General features: G+C 52.2%; 1 protein-coding gene across 1 annotated transcript in view; it reads right to left on the reverse strand.

Annotated features, from left to right (window-relative positions):
• TSPAN15 (tetraspanin 15) overlaps positions 1–19967 on the reverse strand; it is a 51794-nt gene that overhangs the window by 21833 nt on the left and 9994 nt on the right. Inside the window, exons 2-3 of the mRNA XM_055325642.1 lie at positions 1776–1961; positions 419–493 (exon numbers count right to left, since the gene is read on the reverse strand). Coding sequence (XP_055181617.1) covers positions 419–493; positions 1776–1961 — 261 coding nt within the window. The remainder of the gene's footprint in view (positions 1–418; positions 494–1775; positions 1962–19967) is intronic.

A 19967-nucleotide genomic window follows, 5' to 3' on the forward strand; every position in this document is an offset into this window, starting at 1 on the left:
GCCCCTAAACTGTGGCCTACGAAGACCTAGGAGATCTGCCCTGGTGGCCCTTCTGACTGCCTTCCACCCCTCTCCATCACTCACCTGCTGCAGCCCAGCGGCCTGCACGCTGGTCCACAAACCTGCCAAGCTCCCTTCTGCCTCAGTGATTCCCTCTGCCTAGACCTTCATTTCCCCTGAGCCTCATCTGGAAGGTTCCTTTTCATTCCTTCCTCCTTCCCTCATCTGCCCCAGACGCTCACCTGTCACCTCTTCTTGTTCTCTGGTTTACTTGTTCAATGCCCAGCTCCCCAGCAGAATGAACCTTCCACAGGGAATTATCGACCCCGCCCTCTGCCCACCCCTAGTTTTCAGCCCAGGGCACACACAGTGGGTGCTCAGCATACACACGTGGCTGCTGCACGCGCCAGAGGCCCACCTGGTTCCGGAAGATCAAGGCCACCACACCACCAATGAGCTCAATTATGAGGCAAATCCCAAGGATGTACATAAACTGAAAAACAAAATTCAGAGATTCGCCTAGAGAGGCAAGAGAAGCGCCATTTGCTCTGAGGTCAAGTATGATAAGGAGGATCATCTCTGCTGGAGCTCTTACTGGCTCCTGGGCCTTTTGCTCTTTCCTACTGTGAGGACACAGGATGTGACAGATATTCCCCGGGAAAACCCATCTCTGTGGCCAGTCAGTGGTCAGGAAGGGTGACTCAGCTGTCCAGGCCAGATTGTTACTGAGGTGTGTCCGGGGTTCCTCAGCAGAGTCTGGGTAGGAAACCCCCCCTCCCAGCACCACCACCGCCATGAGGAGAGCTGGTCCTCACTGCAGCTGACCCAGAGCGGGCAGGCCTGGCCTGATGGGAAGGCTGGGCCAGCATCTCCAGGTCTGCCTGCAGAACCCCTCAGAAGTGGCTTCCCAGAGCCCCCAGAGTGGGTGAGGGGATGTCTGAGGCTTGAAGGATATACCCCCACCTCTACCCCTTATCATAGGGCAGGCATTGTCCAAACCGAGGCCAGCAACTTCCAGCCTCAGGCAGCACCAATGCTCTGCTTGTGAGGGCTTTGAGGAGCTTCCCACATGAGGGGTGACAGTGAGATCAAACACACATGTGGGTGCAGAATGAATGGATCTGCCTACCCAGTACCCCCAGCTTTGGGGAGCCATTTCTCACTTCTCAGAAAGGAGGTCAGGTGGGGCTGACCCCACCTCCTGATCCCAGACCAGGCAATTGACCCAAGTAGGCCCATCAGAGTCCTGGGACTTTGGTCACAGGCTGCCAGTTAAGATTCGCTGGATCAGAAGCTGAAAAGGCCCTGTTGGCTTGAGACTGCTGGGACCACTGCAAAGACAGCGTGAGGACAAAGCCCTGTGTCCAGCCGGGAGGTGGCAAAAGAGAGAGAACCCAAGGGCACCATCTAAACCCCAGGTCCCAGTGTGGGTTTGCTGATTACATGAGCCAAAGACTCACCACCAGTGATTTTTGGGTTTGTTTGCTCTCATTTGAGTGTGGTTCCTCCCACTGGCAACTTGAGATCCAGACCAACGCAGGGTTTAAATATAAAGGATGGTATTCAAATCAGCCTCTACACCAAAAGTGGAGGTGGCTTGGTCTCTCCTAGGCCAGAGTGAATCAGGTAGGCTGATCCAGAGAACCTTCTAGAAAGTCTGGTTTGAGGCAAGAACTGAAAAAATTGGGCTGCCCAAGGGTCCAGGGCCAGTCTCCCCAGCTCTCCTGGGGACTCCAAGGACCCCCCCTGCCTACTGGTACATGGGGCCAACTCACCGCTTGGAGAAGGCACAGGTTGTCACGGAGGGAAGCCAGCACGCCGATGAAGGAGACGATGAACATGATGACTCCCAGGAGGATGAGGATGATGGCTGGGGCCAGAAAGGCACTTTCAAGGGTTTTATATTTCTGCCGTTCCACCTCTGCGTAGATCCCCACGGACAGGACCAGGGCTCCGATCAGCTGCAGCAAGAAAGCAGGGAGTGAGAGAGAAAGACTGGCAGTCACTTGCGTTTCCTACAAAGAGTTCATCTGGGAGCTATGGTGCCTGCCATTGGGGGGCTCACCCCCAGGTGATCATACATGAGGGAACCTGCTCTAGGCTGAACTGTACTCCCCCAAAGTTCATACGCTGCACCCCTAACCCCCAGCACCTCAGAATGTGACTATATTTGGAGACAGAGTCTTTAAAGAGGTAATTAAGTTAAAATGAGGTCATATGGGTGGGTCTTTATCCAATATGACTGGTGTCCTTATAAGAAGAGATTAGGGCACAGACACACACAGAGGGAAGACCGTGTGAGGACACCAACGGGAGAAGGAAGCCATCTACAAACCGAAGAGGGAAGCCTCAGGAGAAACCAACTCTGCCAAACCTTAATCCTGGACTTCTAGTCCCCAGAGTCATGAAGAAGTAAATCCCTGTGGTTGAAGCCACAGCATCTATGGCACTTCGTTAGGGCAGCCCTAGAAAACTGGCACAGACCCTATTTGGAAATGCCCCTTTAGAGGACACTATTGGTGAGTCAGGGGAAATGCCACTGGTTGGAGGGTCTCAGAGGACCTGGGTGTGGGTCCCAGCTCCGCCACTTGCTAACCGTGGGCCTCGGACAGGTGTTGGACACAGGTCTACATTGTCATCTGAAAAATGGTACGAAGACACTTGTTTCTGCCCTGCTCACACCCCAGGTTTTGGCAAGGCATTTGTGAGATAAGGAAAGTGGAAACGCTATAAACCCCAAAGCTTGGGGCCACTGTGATGTCTACTGCACAGGCAGGTCACCCCAAGGACATTTCAGAGCTGCTCAGAGAGACGGGCACTGTACACGGCATCCATACGCATGGCATGTATTTGCAGGAGGACCATTGGGAGGGTGGAGAGGTTGGAGGAGGAGGAATTTTGAGGGGATTTTTAAGTTGAATTCCTTGTTAATCAACTTTCCCAACAGTAGAAACATGACTGTTGTAGAACTCCATCGGGAAAAACCAGGCCGCAAAGCCCTAGGAGGGCCCCTCTTTTCTCTCAAGCTAAAACTCTCGTACTAAATTTCCAGGGAGTTTTATCAGTTGACACTATGCCCAAGCCTCAGACAAGCCTGGGGCTACACTGCCGCCCTCGGATAGTGCCCTGATTGGCCCCATTCGGCTCATTCTCCACACCAGAGCGACCAGGCAGTCCCTAATCAGATCAGGCTGGTTCTCTGTGTACTGAGAATAAAAGCCACAACCCTAATCACAGATGATAGGCCCACACAACCTGTCTGAGTTCACCTCTTATTTCCTTCCCCTTCCTCTTGGCTTTAGCAGCACTGGGCTTCCTACTGCTGGTGGAACACACTAAGTGTGCCACCCCAGGGCCTTTGCACATGCTGTTCTCACTCCCTAGCATGTTCTTCCTCCTGACATCCACAGGGCTCACTCCTTCACCTCCCTCTTGTCTCTGCTCAATTGCCAGCTGCTTTGTGAGGCCTTTCCGGGTCATCTTATCTAAAAGTAGAAAATCCTTCCCCCTGAAACTCTCAGTCCCATTCCCCGTCCTGTTTTTCTCCTTTGCACTTACCAGTATTTAACATGCAACCATTTTTCCTTTACTTTCTCATTTTTTGTCTTCCCCACAGAGACTATACGCTCCATGTCAGGAGGGATTTTCCGATTGCTCTGGGCAGCCCCAGAACCCATTGCAGTCCAGTCATTTAGGAAGTACAATCAGTGCTTACAATCAACGTGTATTGAAGGGATGTAAGCCGGACTTCCCATTCAACCCCCTTGGGTTTGCGTCTGACGCTGTCTACCCCGTCTCCTGCCTGTCCAAGGATTCTGACTTTCCGGGCCACACATTCCTGAGGGCAAAGACAAATCGCTATGCTGGACTTCCCCACCAAGGAGAAGGTGGTGTGGGAGAGAAACCAGAACCACCGGGTGGCCAGCTAAGGTCCGAGCAAAGGAAGTGAGGGGTAATACAGACAGGATGTTGGTGAGGCAGGCCACAAACATAGCAACCCTAGCGTCGACAGCCAGAACACCAAGGAGGCCGCCTCTCCAGTTACCTACTGGCCTTAAATTGACTCCAACGTGCCCTCAAAATAGATCCCCTTGACTTCCTTCTAAAGAGTACTAAGACTCTCCTGGGTAAACGAAGTGCCTGCTGTCTCTGAAGCTCTGACAAGCAAGTGGCCGGGATGCCAAAAGTCAAACAGAACAATCCAGAAACACCGGATAACAGAGGATTGCCAGGAAGCTGTCTCCCCGGGCCCAGGTCCGGGCCTCTGCTGCATTTCATAGCTAAATGCCATTCCCTTTGGTTCAAAAAGATAATCCGGGGTTACCGAGACACACTCCCCCTAGTCTGAAAGGGATGCCTTTCCAATACACGGGCCAGGAGATGCGAAAGTCACCGCCAGACTCGCCAGGAGCTACTTATCAACAGGTTGACCATATCAGGAAAACTGTGAGGGAAATGATGTCATCAAATTACCCACCGGGTGAATGTTTAAATTTCTAAGGCACCACACACACACACACACACACACACACACTGGAAACTTCGTACATGAAAATGGTGATCACAGGAGGTAAAATCTACCTTTGCCAGAGCAAGATCAGTCAGAGGCCATCAGGTCAGTTCACATTCCCAAACCCAGAACAAGGTGAAATCGTTGTTCAAGGCCAGCCTATGCCCTGGGGGTCCTCAGAGATCAGGAGCAAGCAGCTGTAAGAAAGCCCAGCCTCCCTCTTCAGAATCACTGGACTTCTTTGGAAGCCCTCAACCCCAATCTGGAACCAGCCGCAGAGCCCAGAGATCCCTCCACCCCAAAGCTGAAGATCACGGTTTAAAAAAGACCCCACACGGACAGATGCACAGATGGACAGAAGTCTTGAGAGCTCACGCAGGTACTGAATTAAATATGCAAGGACACGGTGTCCTTAAGGGTGACAGAGGTGGGGTTTTATCCTCTGTCTTGATGAAAAATGTAGTTCTGCTCTCGCTGACCCAACAAGATAACATCTTAGTACTTTCAGAATTGATTCCATACACTTCTGAGACTTTTTTGTTTCTGGTTTAAATGAAAGAAAAAAAAAAAAAAGGTCTTCTGGGCTGGAGGGCCCCCAGCCTGTGCCCCTCCCTCACTCCCGCCTGAGGCTTTGCTTCTGGGTTCAGGTGGCCTGCTTTAGAAACCATCTCCAAAACACCAGGGCAGAACTGACCCCAGCCCTCTCCAGAAAGTCAGTCAGTGGCTTCTTCTATTTTTACAAGTTCCCTAGAGCCTCGGGGTCCACTCCAGAATGGCTTTGGCGGCAGGAAATAAAACTTCCTTTGGTGTGCTCTCCCTCCTGTAGCAAAGCGTCGCATTTTCCTTGCTAGTCAGCCTTGCAACATTTCCAGACCACTGAAGCCATAGGAAAAACTGTGGCAAACCCAAAGCCAAGCCTCCCAAGTCCCCCAGCACTGTGTGCTGAGCCATCACACACCCACTTCTCCTGGTCCAGCCAGGGGGGCTCCAGGCTGGGCAGACAACCCCCAAGGGGGGGTGGCTCCCACACAGCATGGGCCACTCTGGGCTCCTCATTCAAGTGCTCAAGGGGTAGTGGGCCTGGAGAGAAGCAGTCGTACCCCTCCCAGGAACTTCAAGATTTCCAATGATATTTGCATCTCCGACACTATCAATTTGTGTTTGCATTTGAGTATAAAATAAACTGTTAGTGCCAGCATGTAATCAATCCCATCCAGTCCTCTCTGCTAATTATAGCCTTTCCCCAAGGCTGCTGGTGACCACTCCAGCCCCAGCCAGAAGCAAATGGTGCCGGACAGCTTCAGCAAGACAGGGCTGGGGGCAGGGAGGTGGGGGGCTTCGGGGAGGCTGGGCACAGTCATGCCCACCTGGGGCCAAAGAGGGGATGCTGCTGGCAGCCCCCAGACAAGACCCAAAGCCCCAGGCTTCACAAGCCCTGTGGTATCTCCAACAGGCCACACAGGAGCCCTGGGGCCCAGCATAAACCAACCTGAAGGTTCTCACTGAGCCCTGCAGCATGGAACCAGCTTTCCCCTCTGCAGGGAGAGGCCCAGCTTCACACAGATGCTGAGAAGTGGGAGGCACTGGGAGGCATTCCAGCACCTGTGTCTCCTCCTTCGGGAAGCATCTGGTCACCGTCTGCTGGCTCATCCTCAGCTGGGGCAAGTCTCACAGCAGACCTGCAAGACCCGTTTTCACCCTTTTAGGCACATATTAGCCACCTATTATGTTCTGGCTCTTGAAATGTGACTTGTGTGCCTAAGGAACTAAATTTTAAATTTTATTTCATTGTGACTAATTCAAATTTCAACACAGGTAGCTAGCAGCCACCACATTGGACAGCACAGCTCTAGAGTATCCCCCATTGAAGGCTGTCCCTCACCACTCTCCACAATGCTCCTTTCTGAAGCCACAGAGACCATCCTTATTTAAAAAGCATGTGCCCTAATCATCCGGCCACAAGCTAGAGCGAGTTCAATTCATATTCACTGACCTCATTCAGCAGAAAACAGTCTCTCCTCCCAGTTGCTCCGAAAAGCTCATTTCGGGGCACCTGGGTGGCTCAACGGTTGAGCGTCTGCCTTTGGCTCTGGGACATGATCCCAGAGCCCAAGATGGAGTCCCGCATCGGGCTCCCTGCATGGAGCCTGCTTCTCTCTCTGCCTATGTCTCTGCCTCTCTCTCTGTGTCTCTCATGAATAAATTTCAAGAATCTTTAAAAAAAAAAAAAAAAGCTCACCTCATGTTGTCCCCCTCCTCTTGCCCCTCGGGAAAGCAGGACAGGCCAGATCCAGAAGGCCCTGGGAGTGCCCTCAACCCGAATGGATGTCTCCTCCAGGAGAGTGCCAGACCCACCTCCAGGACCACTGGGCAGTTCTGAGCTCCCGGGTCCCGGAGCCAGGGGCCACTGCCCTGCCCCAGCCAGCCCATGCTTATGGAATGGGGCTCCTCCCAACCCCAAATCAAAGCCAGCCCCTTGGGAAAGCAACAGCTGCTGTCTCCTGCTGCCGGCAAAGGAGCCAGTCTCTCTGGCCTTTGTCACTGGTACTTTGTTATCAACTCTGCCTTGACCCTGGATAGGACTTCTCTCTTTTAACAAAATCTAAACATCAAGTGCGGAGCACTGGGTTAATTGCAGACCTTAGTCCATGATATCTCTGACACAGCCCACTTTCACGTATAATGTAATAAGCACCACTGACTAGCCAGTTCTGCCCCCACTGATGTGGTGGGGTCACACGCTAAGGTCCCACATATGCGTAGGTCTGTTTGTGGCTCCTTATCCCTACCCTCCGTCAGTCTGGCTATCTGCAAACAATGCCCCCTGATGATAGCAACTACAGCTTTCTGATACATCCGGGCATCTAGAAGTCTAAGTCCCTTCCCGTCTTCTTTTGAAGTGGCTAGATATCCTTGGACCTTGATTCTTCTGTAGCATTTTGGAATCACCTTATCAAATTCCAAGAAAAAAAAAAAAACCTGCTGAGGTTCCACTGGATCACATTGAACCTATAGATCCCTTTGGGGAGGAATGACATCTTTATCAGGACTTCCTGTCCATGAGTAAGGTTTATTCCTTCTTTATTAGGACAGTTCTATGAACAGTGCTTCCCAGGCCCTTTGAGCTTTTCGGGCAGAAATGGATAAAGGCCTCTAGAAGGCTGGAGGGACCCCAGCTAGGTCCAGGGGTAGAAAACATGGCCTTTGGAAACAAGGTGGATACAGTGGTCTGTTTTGCTTCCCCTCCTGTCACCAACAGATAGGCAGGAGTCTTCTTGATTTCGAAGACTCCTACATGCACACAGCACATTCCAGTCTAAGCTGGGAGGTTTGGCAGGCCCAGCTATTTGACCTGGCCAGGGAAGAGCGTGGAATTTCTAATCAAGAACTCCCCACATGTACCAAACACTGTGGGGAATGGCTGACCCAGCTGGGACCCTCCTTAGAAAAAGTTTGGGGGCAGACAGATGGAAGTGGTAAAACAGATAACCCGTAAGGATATTCTGAGACAAGAGGCGGAGCAATTACTTCCTCCTGGGAAATCAGAGAAGGCCCAATGGAGCCGAGCCTTGAAGGATACAAGGTAGTTTGACTTTCCACCACCGGATCCTCCACGAGTCCAGGGACCACTGGCCCAGTAAACCTGCTGGAAGAATGAATCTGAGAAATGATATCGCTTCAGATGCCCATAAGCCCAAAGAAGAAACTCTGGTGATCACATTCTAGAATGGAGCATACAAGGCCTACAGATCAGAGTGCCCTGTGTTTAGTCTGGAAACAAGGGAAAGAGCAAAGGGAAAAAGGAAAGTCGAGAGCAAATCACCTCCCCCCAACACACTCCTCATCTCTGGTTTTCTTTTCCCACCCTCTCCAGACCTCTCGCTTCCCCTACCCCTTCACAGAACCAAGAGAGTCAGAAGCCGCCTCCCAGGGCTATGTTCCCGCAGCATCTGAGTGATGATCTTCCCAGATCTCAGCCCCAGGTGGGCCTTGGCCAGGTGGACTCATTAACAGAGCCCAATTGGCACAGGAGCCACTGATCCCTGGAATGCATCCTGGATGGGTGGGCCTGGCAGTGGGGACAGGATGTCCCCCAGCTCTGGTCACTGCAGGTAGTACCCACAGGCCTAGGGTGGAGCACTAGCTGAGAAGCCAGAAATGGGGAATAGAGACTGGGATATGGGTTTGGGGACCCTCAGGAGGAAGAGCTCTACAGTGTGGGGTTGAGGGGGTCCTTCCTGCTGGAGTGTCCACTCAGGAGTACATCCTGTGTCAAACCACCACTGGTCACCCTCTCCCTCTGGCCAGGAGTGCCTTCCCCCTGTAGCAGACAGCATCCAGTGAGCAAAGGCTCTCCGGCTCAGAGCTGTGGGCTGCTGGCAGGAGTGCTGGCTGAGGCCTCCTCACCTCTCAGACCTTTTAAAAGGAGACACAGGCTCACAGGGGTGACAAGAGTGCTCTGTCCTAGACAACACCCTCCAGTTCAGGTTCCAGCAGCCTTTTAGAGCATACACGTGTCCCCCAGCTACTGGGCCAGGCATCCCCGATTCTTCTGCTGGCCTGGGACTTTTCCCAGAAACAGTGCGTAGTCATCCCCCAGAACCCAAAGTGGAGATGAGAGGAACTCCAGGACCGGTGTTGGGGGGTAGGGGTAGGACGAGGGTCTCATGTGACCTCACTTCTCCATGACCCTCGGGGCTGCTGAAAGGAGAAGCCCTGGTAAAGGAGGCAGCTGCATGGACGGGAGAGCTCAGGCAGGGGAGGGCAGCGGGAGGGGTAAGGAAGAGACGAAGGACCCTCCAGCATCAGTACAGAGGTGCTGAGGCCCCCTGGCCAGGCGACCACTGCCCAACGGTCATCTAGCTGAGTTGACCATACGTAAATTAAGGGTTGTCTCTACACTGTTTCATGTTTCTTATTTTTAACATTAGATGTAGTTTTATATCTAAGAAAAAATGAATCAAAGTGCTTTTTATATATATGTGGCCCTTCGCAGCGGTTTAGCACCACCTGCAGCCCAGGGTGGTCCTGGAGACCCGGGATCAAGTCCCACGTCGGGCTCCTTGCATGGAGCCTGCTTCTCCCTCTGCCTGTGTCTCTGCCTCTGTGTGTGTGTGTGTGTGTCTCTCATGAATAAATAAATAAATAAATCTTAAAAAAAAAAATAAATATATATATATATATATGGCCTTGGTTCATTCTTTCTCCCTTTATCCCTGAACTAGAGTTGGAAGGGAGAGGAGGCAATCAGATCACAAGCATTAGTGCCTGCGTGTGTGGGGTCTTACAGAACATAAACTGCCTCCACTCCAAGGACGCATGACTCCAAACCAGTCAAAAGACAAAGGGGAAAAGGAGCAGTATCAGAATTGGAAGGGGGGGGTTGACTTTAATCCCAGTTTATCACTAACTCCCACATGACCTTGGGCAAGCCCCACCCCCTCTCTGGGACTCAATTTCCCTGCTCCAAAAGGGAAGGGGTTGGCTACAAGCCCTAGAATCCTTTCACTGCTCTGGACGTCCATGGAAACTCATTACAAGGACAGCCCCACCTAGAATCCCAGCCATCAGCAGAGCGTGGCCCAAAGTCCCCTCCCCAGGTTGCTGTCCTACCTGGTCCAGAATGTCACACTTCAGTATGAGTAAAAGCCCTAGAGGGGACAGAGGTGCCCTTCCCACCCAAGCCTCCAAGGTGCACACCCGCTACACTGTCCTATAGCAACAGTAGATAGGACACCGACTGTTCTTTGGAAATAGTAAAGATGTAGGGCCTAATACCCATCCCCCAAAACTCAGCTCAGGGCCCTCCTCCCTGGGGAAGCCTTTCTGGATCACCCCAGCTACAGAAGTCTCTCTCCACTTCTGATCACCTATGAAGTCAACAATGGAAAGCCCTCACCAGAACTGGTATTTATCGTATTAGTTATGCTCATTGAACAAATAATGCCAGGTGTTTATTACCTACTGCATGCAGGGCACCATGGCAGGACCCAGCAACACACATACCATCCTTGACCTCAACAGCTTCAAAGTCTGCAATGTACTATGCAAATGTGTTAGTTCCACAAGTTCACAGGTATTTTTTTTTATATATAGATTTTATTTATTTGTTCTAGAGAGACACACAGAGAGAGGCAGAGACACAGGCAGAGGGAGAAGCAGGCTCCATGCAGGGAGCCCGACGTGGGACTCGATCCCGGGACTCCAGGATCACGCCCTGGGCTGAAGGCGGTGCTAAACGGCTGAGCCACCGGGGCTGCCCAGTACACAAGTACTTGGTGGCTTAGCTCCCAGACCACACTCTCCCCACGGAAACCATATGAAAAACGGTCAGGGCCCAAGCTGGTCCACAGTGGCGTGATGAACCACAGGGTCCCGAAGCAGGGTGTCACACAAAAATTTCTGGTGTTCAATAAATGCTCTTCCTCCTTCCCCAGTAAAGATATAGTACTGTTCTAACACCAACATTTTGAAATCAGACGCCAGAAACCATTTCCCCTTTTAGAGGCACTTTGCTTCAAGGATAATTCAGAGAGAAAGGAGTCCCTATTTTGAATTCCAAGGTAGCCTTCACTGATTCCACATATATTTATTAAATACCTATTATGTGTCAAGCCCTGGGCATAAAAAGATAAGATGTAGGTCCTGCCCTCAAGGAACTCAGTCTGGTAAGACACAATTGCACACCAACAAATGCAGCAGTTAGGAAAACACTGGGGTAGAGTGTGCAGAGGAGCCAGAGAGGAGGAGATGCTAAATCACAGGCAAGACCTGTGAAATCTGAGGTGGCTTTCTGGAGAAGGTGATGCTTGAACTGAGTCCATGTAATGCATGGAATAGACGAGCAAAGATTTCTGAAGTAGACGAGCAGTTTCAGATGCCCATGAAGGTGCCAGGGGGGCAGCAGGTCAGCAGAGCTGGAGCCAAGCACAGGTGGATGGAGGAAAAGGGGGAGGCCCAGCAAGCTCACTGAGGCCAGACCACCAAGGCCACATCTCTCAGGTTAAATGGACATGTTCATTCATTCAGTGTCTCTCTACTGAGGGGATTTTTAAGCCAGTGGTTCTCAAAGTTGTTGACCTCAGGACACTCTTTTTTAGCCTTAAAGTATTTGGAGGACCCTACAGCTTTGGTTTTTACAGGTATTCATTATTTCCTACATAAGAAATCAAAACACATATTCTAAATATTTATTGACTCATTTAGAAATAACAATAGATTTACACATTAGCCTAAATAGCATACTTTTTACAAAATATTTTCCGAAAAAATGGAGAGAGAAAGAGTGGCATGGGCTTTACATCGTTGCAAACAATGTGTAGCTGATGGAAGAGAGCTGCAGTCTCATAGCTGCTCCTCGCTCAGTTTGCTGCCATATTACTACCCCAGGCCCTGGGACACCCCACTGGACACGTCGCCCGAGGATGACAGTGGGGAAGGCAAGCAACATCTCCCTATCATTATAAAAATGGTTTTGACTTCGTGGACCTCTTGAAAGGATTCCCCCCCCCCCCAGGCTGGCTGGGGCATACTCTGAGAGCAGCTATTTGGGGAACTAGAGGCAGGGGGTGGGGGGAACACAGCTAGAGCAGCAAACCAAACACATCAGCCCCAGCTTTGGGGGAGTTCACATTCTAGATGGGGAGAGACAAATAAGAAAAACTCCATATGTCATGGTTAGAAGTGCTACGGAGGAAAATAAACAGGAAAGGAGGCCAGGGCAGCTGGGGGAGGGGACTGTCATTTTACATGGCTTAGCCAGGGAAAGTGACCTTTGAGCACCCTTGAAGTAGGAGAGAGCTCTCTAACATCCATGCGATGTATGGACGAATGTTCAAGCAGCTCCCGGGACCTCGGAAGGTGCTCATGTGCTCACAGAAGAGCATCTATGGGGTGGCAGAGGGGCACAGAGTAGGAGATGAGGTCAGAGGGCAGGGCAGGGCAAAGCATGTCAAGTGGAGCTTTTCAAGCACCTGGGAGGATTCTGACTCTTGCTCAGAGTGGGCGGGAGGTGCGCAGGTTTGCAGAGGAACGTCTGACTGACCCATGGGTAACTCAACCATGAGTTACTGGGACTGACTGACATGCTGAGAATGGACTGAGGGGGTGGAGGCGCAGAAGGAACGCAGTCAGGAGTCTCCTGTGATCACTCTGATGCCAGGTGGCAGTGGCCTGGTCTAGGGTGGACATGGGGCAGGGGGGCGGGAAGCAGGCCGACCTGAGATATGTTTTGAAGTTGCAATAGAGAAAGAGCTGAAATAATTTAAACAGGGAGTCCCACGCTCAGATTTGCTTTCAAAAGTCCTTTCAGGGGCCGCCTGGGTGACTCAGTCAGTTGAGGGTCTGCGTTGGGCTCAGGTCATGATCCCAGAGTCCTGGGATCGAGCCCGAGTGGGGCTCCCTGCTGGGTGGGAAGTCTGCTTCTTCCTCTGTCTCTGCCCCTCCCCCTGTGTGTGCTCTCTCTCCCTCCTCAAATAAATAACATCTTAAAAAAAAAAAAGTTCTTTCATCGAACAGAATATTCACATAGCCGGAAGAGTCACCCCACAGCTTATTTGTCATCAAGAGGAAGCGCCTGTTGGAGGGGCCGGCGGACGGGCTTGGCACGGCAGGCCGTGCATCCTATGCCTCCGAACCCCCGACGGTGGCCTGGCCTCCTGCCCCAGCGCAGCGCTTGTATCGGAAACGTGTGGCCTGAGCCCAGTGACCAGGAAACCGAGAAGCGCATCCAGAATCCAGACCGCTGGTGCTCTGCACATCACCGGCCGGAGGCGGCAGAGGGATCACAAGCAGCCCCGACGGCCGGGGGATTCCAGGGACACGTCACGGCCAAGACAACATGTGAGCCTTGCGCGCGGCCTGCTGGAGTCCAAGATCAGCCCAAAGGACCTTCGGGGGAACAACTGGGGAAATTTGCGGATGGGAACTGCATACGAGATGAGGTTTTGTCTTATGGAGTTTTTGTTTTTTTTTTTTTTTCAGATGGACAAGCTCTTGGGAGAATGCCTTTTTTGGAAAGTTGAACGCTGGAGTGTCTGAGGGTGAGGTCACAATGCCTGCAGCTTTCTTTTGGCCCAGTTGGCAAAAAAAAAAAGTGTTGTATTGAAAGAGAGAGGTAGAGAGAGAGAGAGAGACATGAGGGAGAGAGAGATGTTAAGATGTTAGCAATTGGTAACCAAAGGCATGCAGGCGTTCTTTAAACCCTTCTTTCAACTTTTTTGTGGGTTTAAAAAAAAATTTTTTTTTAAAGCTCATTTCCCCTCTCACAACTTGATTTCGGAACTACTGATTTGAGGCTTCTCCAGCAACCAGGGTTCTCCAGCTTGCAAGACAAAGAGCTTCTCCTGCCCCACCCCAACCACACCGGAAGCATCAGAGCCAGTGAACAAAAGACCACATCCCACGTGTCTGTGGGGACACCGACTTCCCGAAAACCTGCTCATGCATGCTCGTTGTTTGCGGAGCATCCACGATCTAGTAACGCCAGGGCATGTTGGGTCTCACTAAGCAGGCCGTGAGCAGCCAGCCCTGACTTGGGCAGCAGCTTCGAGCACCTCCCCCAGGGTCTGGCACAGGGCCCAGCATGTGCGGCTGGCGATTCAGGGTGGAAGCTCAGGGAGTCCCAGTCGGGCTTCCAATGGGATGAAGGCTCATACAGGCCCCCTCCACCCCTGCGTTCCACATCAGTATCCAGGCCCAGCAAGCCTTTCCCTATCTACTTTGTGAATCTCCCTGAGCAAGAAGAGGGCAAGGCCCTAGTAGGTCTTGGGGGATCAGGCAAAGGCAGGCAGGTAACACAATGGTCCTCCCGGGACACCAGAACATATAACATTCAGAGACTCGGAGGTACTTCCACCCATGTTTCAGATGCACTGGGACCTTTCTGTCAAAGTGAGATTCAATGCAAGGCAGGAACTGTGGTGCTGGATCCTGATTATTTTTTTTAATCCACTGTGAGAAATATTGTAGGGACAACTGGAGAAATTTTAACACGGATCTTGTATTTCCTTAGGCATGATAATGATGGTTATAGTCAAGAATGTTCTTTTTTTTTCTTTTTCAGGAGATGCATCCTGAGATATTGGAGTGAATTGTCATAATGTCTGCAACTTACTTTGACAAGGCCAAATGTTTGGATTCTGGTTGCTGGGCACCTGAGTGTTCCTTGTGTCATTCTTTCACCTTCTCTAGGTTGTACTCTTTTTACAATAAAAAGTTGAGAAAGCAAGCAAGATGCAAGTTCTATCTTTCCCAAGAGGAAGCCTGCTTACGGGTCTGAGTTTTCCCTTTAGCCTGGGCCACAGCCCCGGGGCCTACTCACCAGAGGCCAGTGGCAGGCAGCTTCCTGTGGCCTGGAATTAATGCCCTAACCAGATGTATCACTAACTACTAACTGGGGCTAAATATAGGTTATAACAGGAACCTACCGATTATGCATCCAAGAAAGCCAGCTAGAAAACAGGACCCCGAGGGCTTCAGGACATGCCCCTCCCTGTGGACTGGGGAGAGGCCTGGGGGGAGGGGGAGGGGGGCCGCTCCACACCCTCAATTCCCTCCTCCTCTACTTTAAGAAAATTAGGACAGGAGAGCACACACACAACAAACTATCACCATGCAGCCCATGCAGCCCTGGTGCCAAGTGCCAGCTGTGAGAGGAGGCGAAGGCCGCATGACCGGCCACTCCCTGAGGCTGGGCTGCTGCGACCTGGCAAAGAACGCCTGCCAGCTGGAGGCCTCCGCCACTTAGGAGCTGCATGACCTTGGACAGGCCACTTCCCTGAGGGTTGGTTGTCTCTGCTATTAGCCAGGAGCACTAACACCTGCCCAGTAGTCACTCAGAGGCCCCGGGGAGACGGGGGACACTCCTTTATAAACCTGTGAGGTGATGTAATACTTTTTCCTTAAAAGTCAACAGCTCCAAGGACTATATTAAGTGCCCACACCTGACCAGGAGGTGCCACTACTTTTCTTTAAATCAGCTGACTTTTCTTATTAAAAGAAAGATGATCATGGGGTGCCTGGGTGGCTCAGTCAGTTAAGCGTCTGCCTTCAGCTCAGGTCATGATCCCAAAGTCCTGGGATTGGGCTCCCTGCTCAGTGGGGACCCTGTTTCTCCCTCTCCCTTTGCCCCTCCCTCCTGCTTATGTGCATGTGTGCGAACTCTCTCTCTCAAATAAAATCTTAAAAATAAAGTTATAAATAAATAAATAAATAAATAAATAAATAAATCAAATCCTGACCTAACCTGTCAACATCTATGAAATCACAGATTTGAGGGACACCTGGGTGGCTCAGCAGTTGAGCATCTGCCTTTGGCTCAGGGTGTGATCCCAGGGTCCTTGGATCGAGTCCTGCATTGGGCTCCTCACAGGGAGCCTGCTTCTCCCTCTGCCTATGTCTCTGCTTCTCTCTGTGTGTCTCTCATGAATAAATTAAAAGCCTTTAAAAAAGAAGAAGAAGAAGAAGAAGAAGAAGAAGAAGAAGAAGAAGAAGAAGAAGAAGGAGAAAGAAACTCCTAAGGAATTGAAAAAAATATTAAAAAAAAAAATATTTAAAAATAATAATGAGGGACATCTGAGTGGCTCAGTGGTTGAGTGTCTGCCTTCAGCCCAGGACATGATCCTGGAGTCCCAAGATCGAGTCCCACATCGGGCTCCCTGCATAGAGCCTGCTTCTCCCTCTGCCTGTGTTTCTGCCTCTCTCTCTGTGTCTCTCATGAATAAATAAATGAAATCTTTATTTAAAAAAAAATCACAGATTTGAGATACTAATTATTTTCTTCAACACATATCACATTAATGCTATTACATTTTAAAATGTTGCCCCAGAGACCATGTAAAAGCCTCTTGTGAACTGCCAGCAATAAGTAGATGGACGCTGCTCTGGCCCAACCCCTTATTTTGCAGATGGGAATTTGTGGCCCAGAGAGAGGCTGTCACTCCCACGAGGTCACACAGCATATTAGCCACCGGATAGCAGCTGTGACCTGGGTCTCCAGACTCCCAGGCCAGTGCTCCCTCCACCACAAGCTGTCCTCCCACATCAGGAACAAGAGTTCTCATGCCCTGGCATGCCCTCCTCTGATGGAAAAGTAAAAAGGATAGTGAGGGACACTGATAGACAGGGATGCCATCTCCATCTCTGCCTTCCTGCAGGTCCAGAGAGCCGGTGCCTTGTGCCACGTCGGGTCTGCTCGCTCCTGGCCCACGCAGGGGGGTTGTCAGCCCACCTCCGTGCAGGAGTCTGGGACCCCTGCCCTGGGAAACTGATCCCCACCCTGGGGTCCTCGTTCCTCTAGCAGAGCCTTGGGGAGAACCGGAGGGCCTCCAAATGCCTCGGAAATGTTAGATGGCTGCCGGAGTCACAGAGCCAGTGAACCAACAGCTCCCCCCACCCCACCCCGAAAACAGCCCATGTCTCCGAAAGGGAAACACTCTCCCAACAAAAAGGCCCTGAGACACAAAGGAACTGAGAGTGAGGCTGAGCATTTCCTTCCTTGCAAGTTCCCTAACCTCTCTGGGCCGCTCCTTACCTCAGTGTAGAGTAAGGCAATGATAATGCTGCCTCTCACGGTTGCTGGGGTTGCTGGCTGAGTAAATAAGAGAATGTCTAGCAAACAGAGTGAGGGCTCACTGATTGTTAGCTTTAAGAGGACAAAACAGGGACGTCTGGGTGGCTCAGTGGTTGGACATCTGCCTTTGGCTCAGGGCGGGATCCCGGGGCCCTGTGATCAAGTCTCGCATTGGGCTCCACGCAGGGAGCCTGCTTCTGCCTATGTCTCTGCCTCTCTGTGTGTGTCTTTCATGAATAATAAAATTAAAAAAAATTTTTTTTTAAAAAGGAGGAAACAGAAGGCACGATTGGCCTGGACAAGGGGCAGCATGGAGGGCTTCCTGGCTGCATAAAGGCAAATTCAGTTCTAAGAGAAGCCAGGCCCAAAAGAGACCTCAGGGAAGGAAGAAGACAGGGACAAACAGGCCCCACTCCTGTCATAGGGACTGTGTGTCCCTCAGCAACTCCTGTCCTCATCTGGTTTCTGCTCTGATCATGAGTCTGTCCCCCTACCCACCTTCTTAGAGATGGAAAGAGTCTAGTGGCCACTGCCACCCCTATAGGAGCCCAGACCCCAAATATCCGTCCACTGCTGACTGTATGTCCCCACCAGAGCCTCCTGGGAGCTGCTGGCTGCCCCGCCCCGATCCCACAGTGTCTGCAGCTGCTCTGTGCTCTCTGCTGGCACCAAGTGAGTGACAGCCTCTCAAGGGACAGGGACAGGGCTGACTCATCTCTCCCCCCACCCACCCAGCACAAGGCCAGGCAAACAGTGATCCTGGGTCAGAGGTGGATCAGAAGCCAGCCAGAGGCCTGAGTTCTCTCTGGCCCTGCAGGGACCACCCTTCCCCTCTGCACACAAGGCCACACATCAGGCCTCTGTCCCCGGGGCAAGGCAGCAGTTCCCTTTACAGTGTGCACACCCATTCCCTAGATAGAAAGGATAATCCTGGGGGAGATCACCGAGTGCTGCTCATTGTGGACACTGTGCCACTGGCCATGGAGTGTTAGAAGCAGAGGCAGCTGCTGTGTGGTCGGGGGTATTTCCTCCCCTCTGAAAGGAAGGCACCAGGGGCCCTGCAACAGCCCTTGGAGGTCAATGTGGTGCATTTGTCCAGCTCTAGGCTAGGCCTGGGCCAGGCGGGGGAAACGGAAGACCAAGGTGTCCTCTTCCTCACCTGGAGGGTCAGCCCAGGAGGCAGATGGAAGCTAAGGTGGGCAGCAGCGACCAGAAGCCAGGTGTGGCTTCCTGTCCCGCGGGGCAGCCTGGACTGTAGCGGAGCTTCAGGGTGACTCGGAAGAGGTGGCAAGGGGGCTGGAAGCATGAGGAGGCCGGGCAGAGAGGAGCACAGGCGAGCCTCAGGAGAGGGAGGGCGGTCACAGCAGAGGGACGATGACTGGACCTGGACTCTGAGGTCAGACACAACCCTTGGGAAGGCTGGGCCCGGAGGCCACACAGACCCACCCCATCAGGCACCAAATCAGGGGAAGATCACTTGGTTGATGGGTGAGGAGTGAGACTGATTGGCCACATGACCAGGGACAAGTCACCCACAATTTTCTGTGCCTCAGTTTCCTCCTCAGTGGGAAGAGGATAACTGTGCCTCCCACGGGGGCCAGTGGGCCAGTGCCTGCAGGGCTCTGAGTGGAGCATCTCTGCAGGAGGCATCAGCATAGGTGCCGGGAGTAGGTATTACTGGGCAGGAGCCCTGTGCTCGGGGGGGGGGGGGTGTTGGTCAGGGGGTGCTGGAGGGCACGGGAGGGATGCCATCATGTGCCTGCCTCGCCAACACTTTGCTGCACCACTTTGGATCCTCAGCACAACCCTGTGAGCCAGGCAGATGGGGGTACTTGTTCCATTTTACAGCTGAGGAGACTGAGGCCCCTACAAGGGGAAGTGACTGGCACAAACCAGCATCTGCATCCATCCCTAAGAAGAAGCTATTTCACTGTAGAGAAGTGGCTGCTGTGTTTAATCTTTTCCAAAGGCGACTTTCTCGCCAATGAAGCCATTTGCATCTTGGCCTGCAGGGAAGTAAATATTTGCATGGAGAGGAGAAGGAAAAGAGCTTGGTCGGGGTCAGGACTCAGGGGCTCAGAGCCCTCCTCCTTCCTGCTGGAGAGCCGGAAACATCTACTCTCCAGGCTGCTGGAAGCCCCTCCCAGGACACTGTGTATGGCCGTGGACAAGTCGCATAGGCTTTCTGTGCTGTTTCCAGCCCCTTGCCAGGGGACAGGCTGTGCTGGGCTCAGTGGAGGGCAGAGGGCAGAGGCCAGCCCCTGGAGACACCCCATTGCAGACTGGGGCCAAGCCCCCTAGCTGGAGTGGAGTGGGTGCTGGCTTCCGGGGCTGATGCCAAATTCGAGCCTCGGTCACTTCATGAGGTCAAAAAGACCTTCTAGATCCAGGGGGCCTTGACTATCGTTTGAGGCTTCTGGCCCTGGAGCATTTTGCAAGTACACACCAGGCCCCATCTTCGGAGCTGACGCAGTGGGTATGGGGTGGGATCCAGGCACCTCCACTTCTTAAACTTTCCCAGGTGATTCTTACGTGCAGCTGGGAGTGGAAGCCAGAGCTCTGGTGGTGTCTGTAAGGGAACTCTGACTAGCCAGGCCGGATTTCCGAGCCCACTTTCTCTCCATGTGAGTCCTGACTGATAGGCTGAAACTTCCCTGGCCTTCTGGACAATCTGGACGGTGTCTGTGCTCTGGGAAGTTAGCGCACCGCTGGGAAGAGGCTGGCTGCTGAGGTGCCCAGACAGGAGAGGTCTGGCTGGGATTCGAGAAGGGGTACGGGGTAATCAGCAGGCTCAGCCTGGGTGAGAAGGGCCGGTGGAGGCCTGTGGAGACTGCCAGCTTGGGGGTGTGGGAGATGGCTCAGGAGTCTGGGCTTCTGCAGGGGACT

This window comes from Nyctereutes procyonoides, unplaced genomic scaffold, assembly GCF_905146905.1.
Source record: "Nyctereutes procyonoides isolate TBG_1078 unplaced genomic scaffold, NYPRO_anot_genome, whole genome shotgun sequence".
NCBI lineage: Eukaryota > Metazoa > Chordata > Mammalia > Carnivora > Canidae > Nyctereutes > Nyctereutes procyonoides.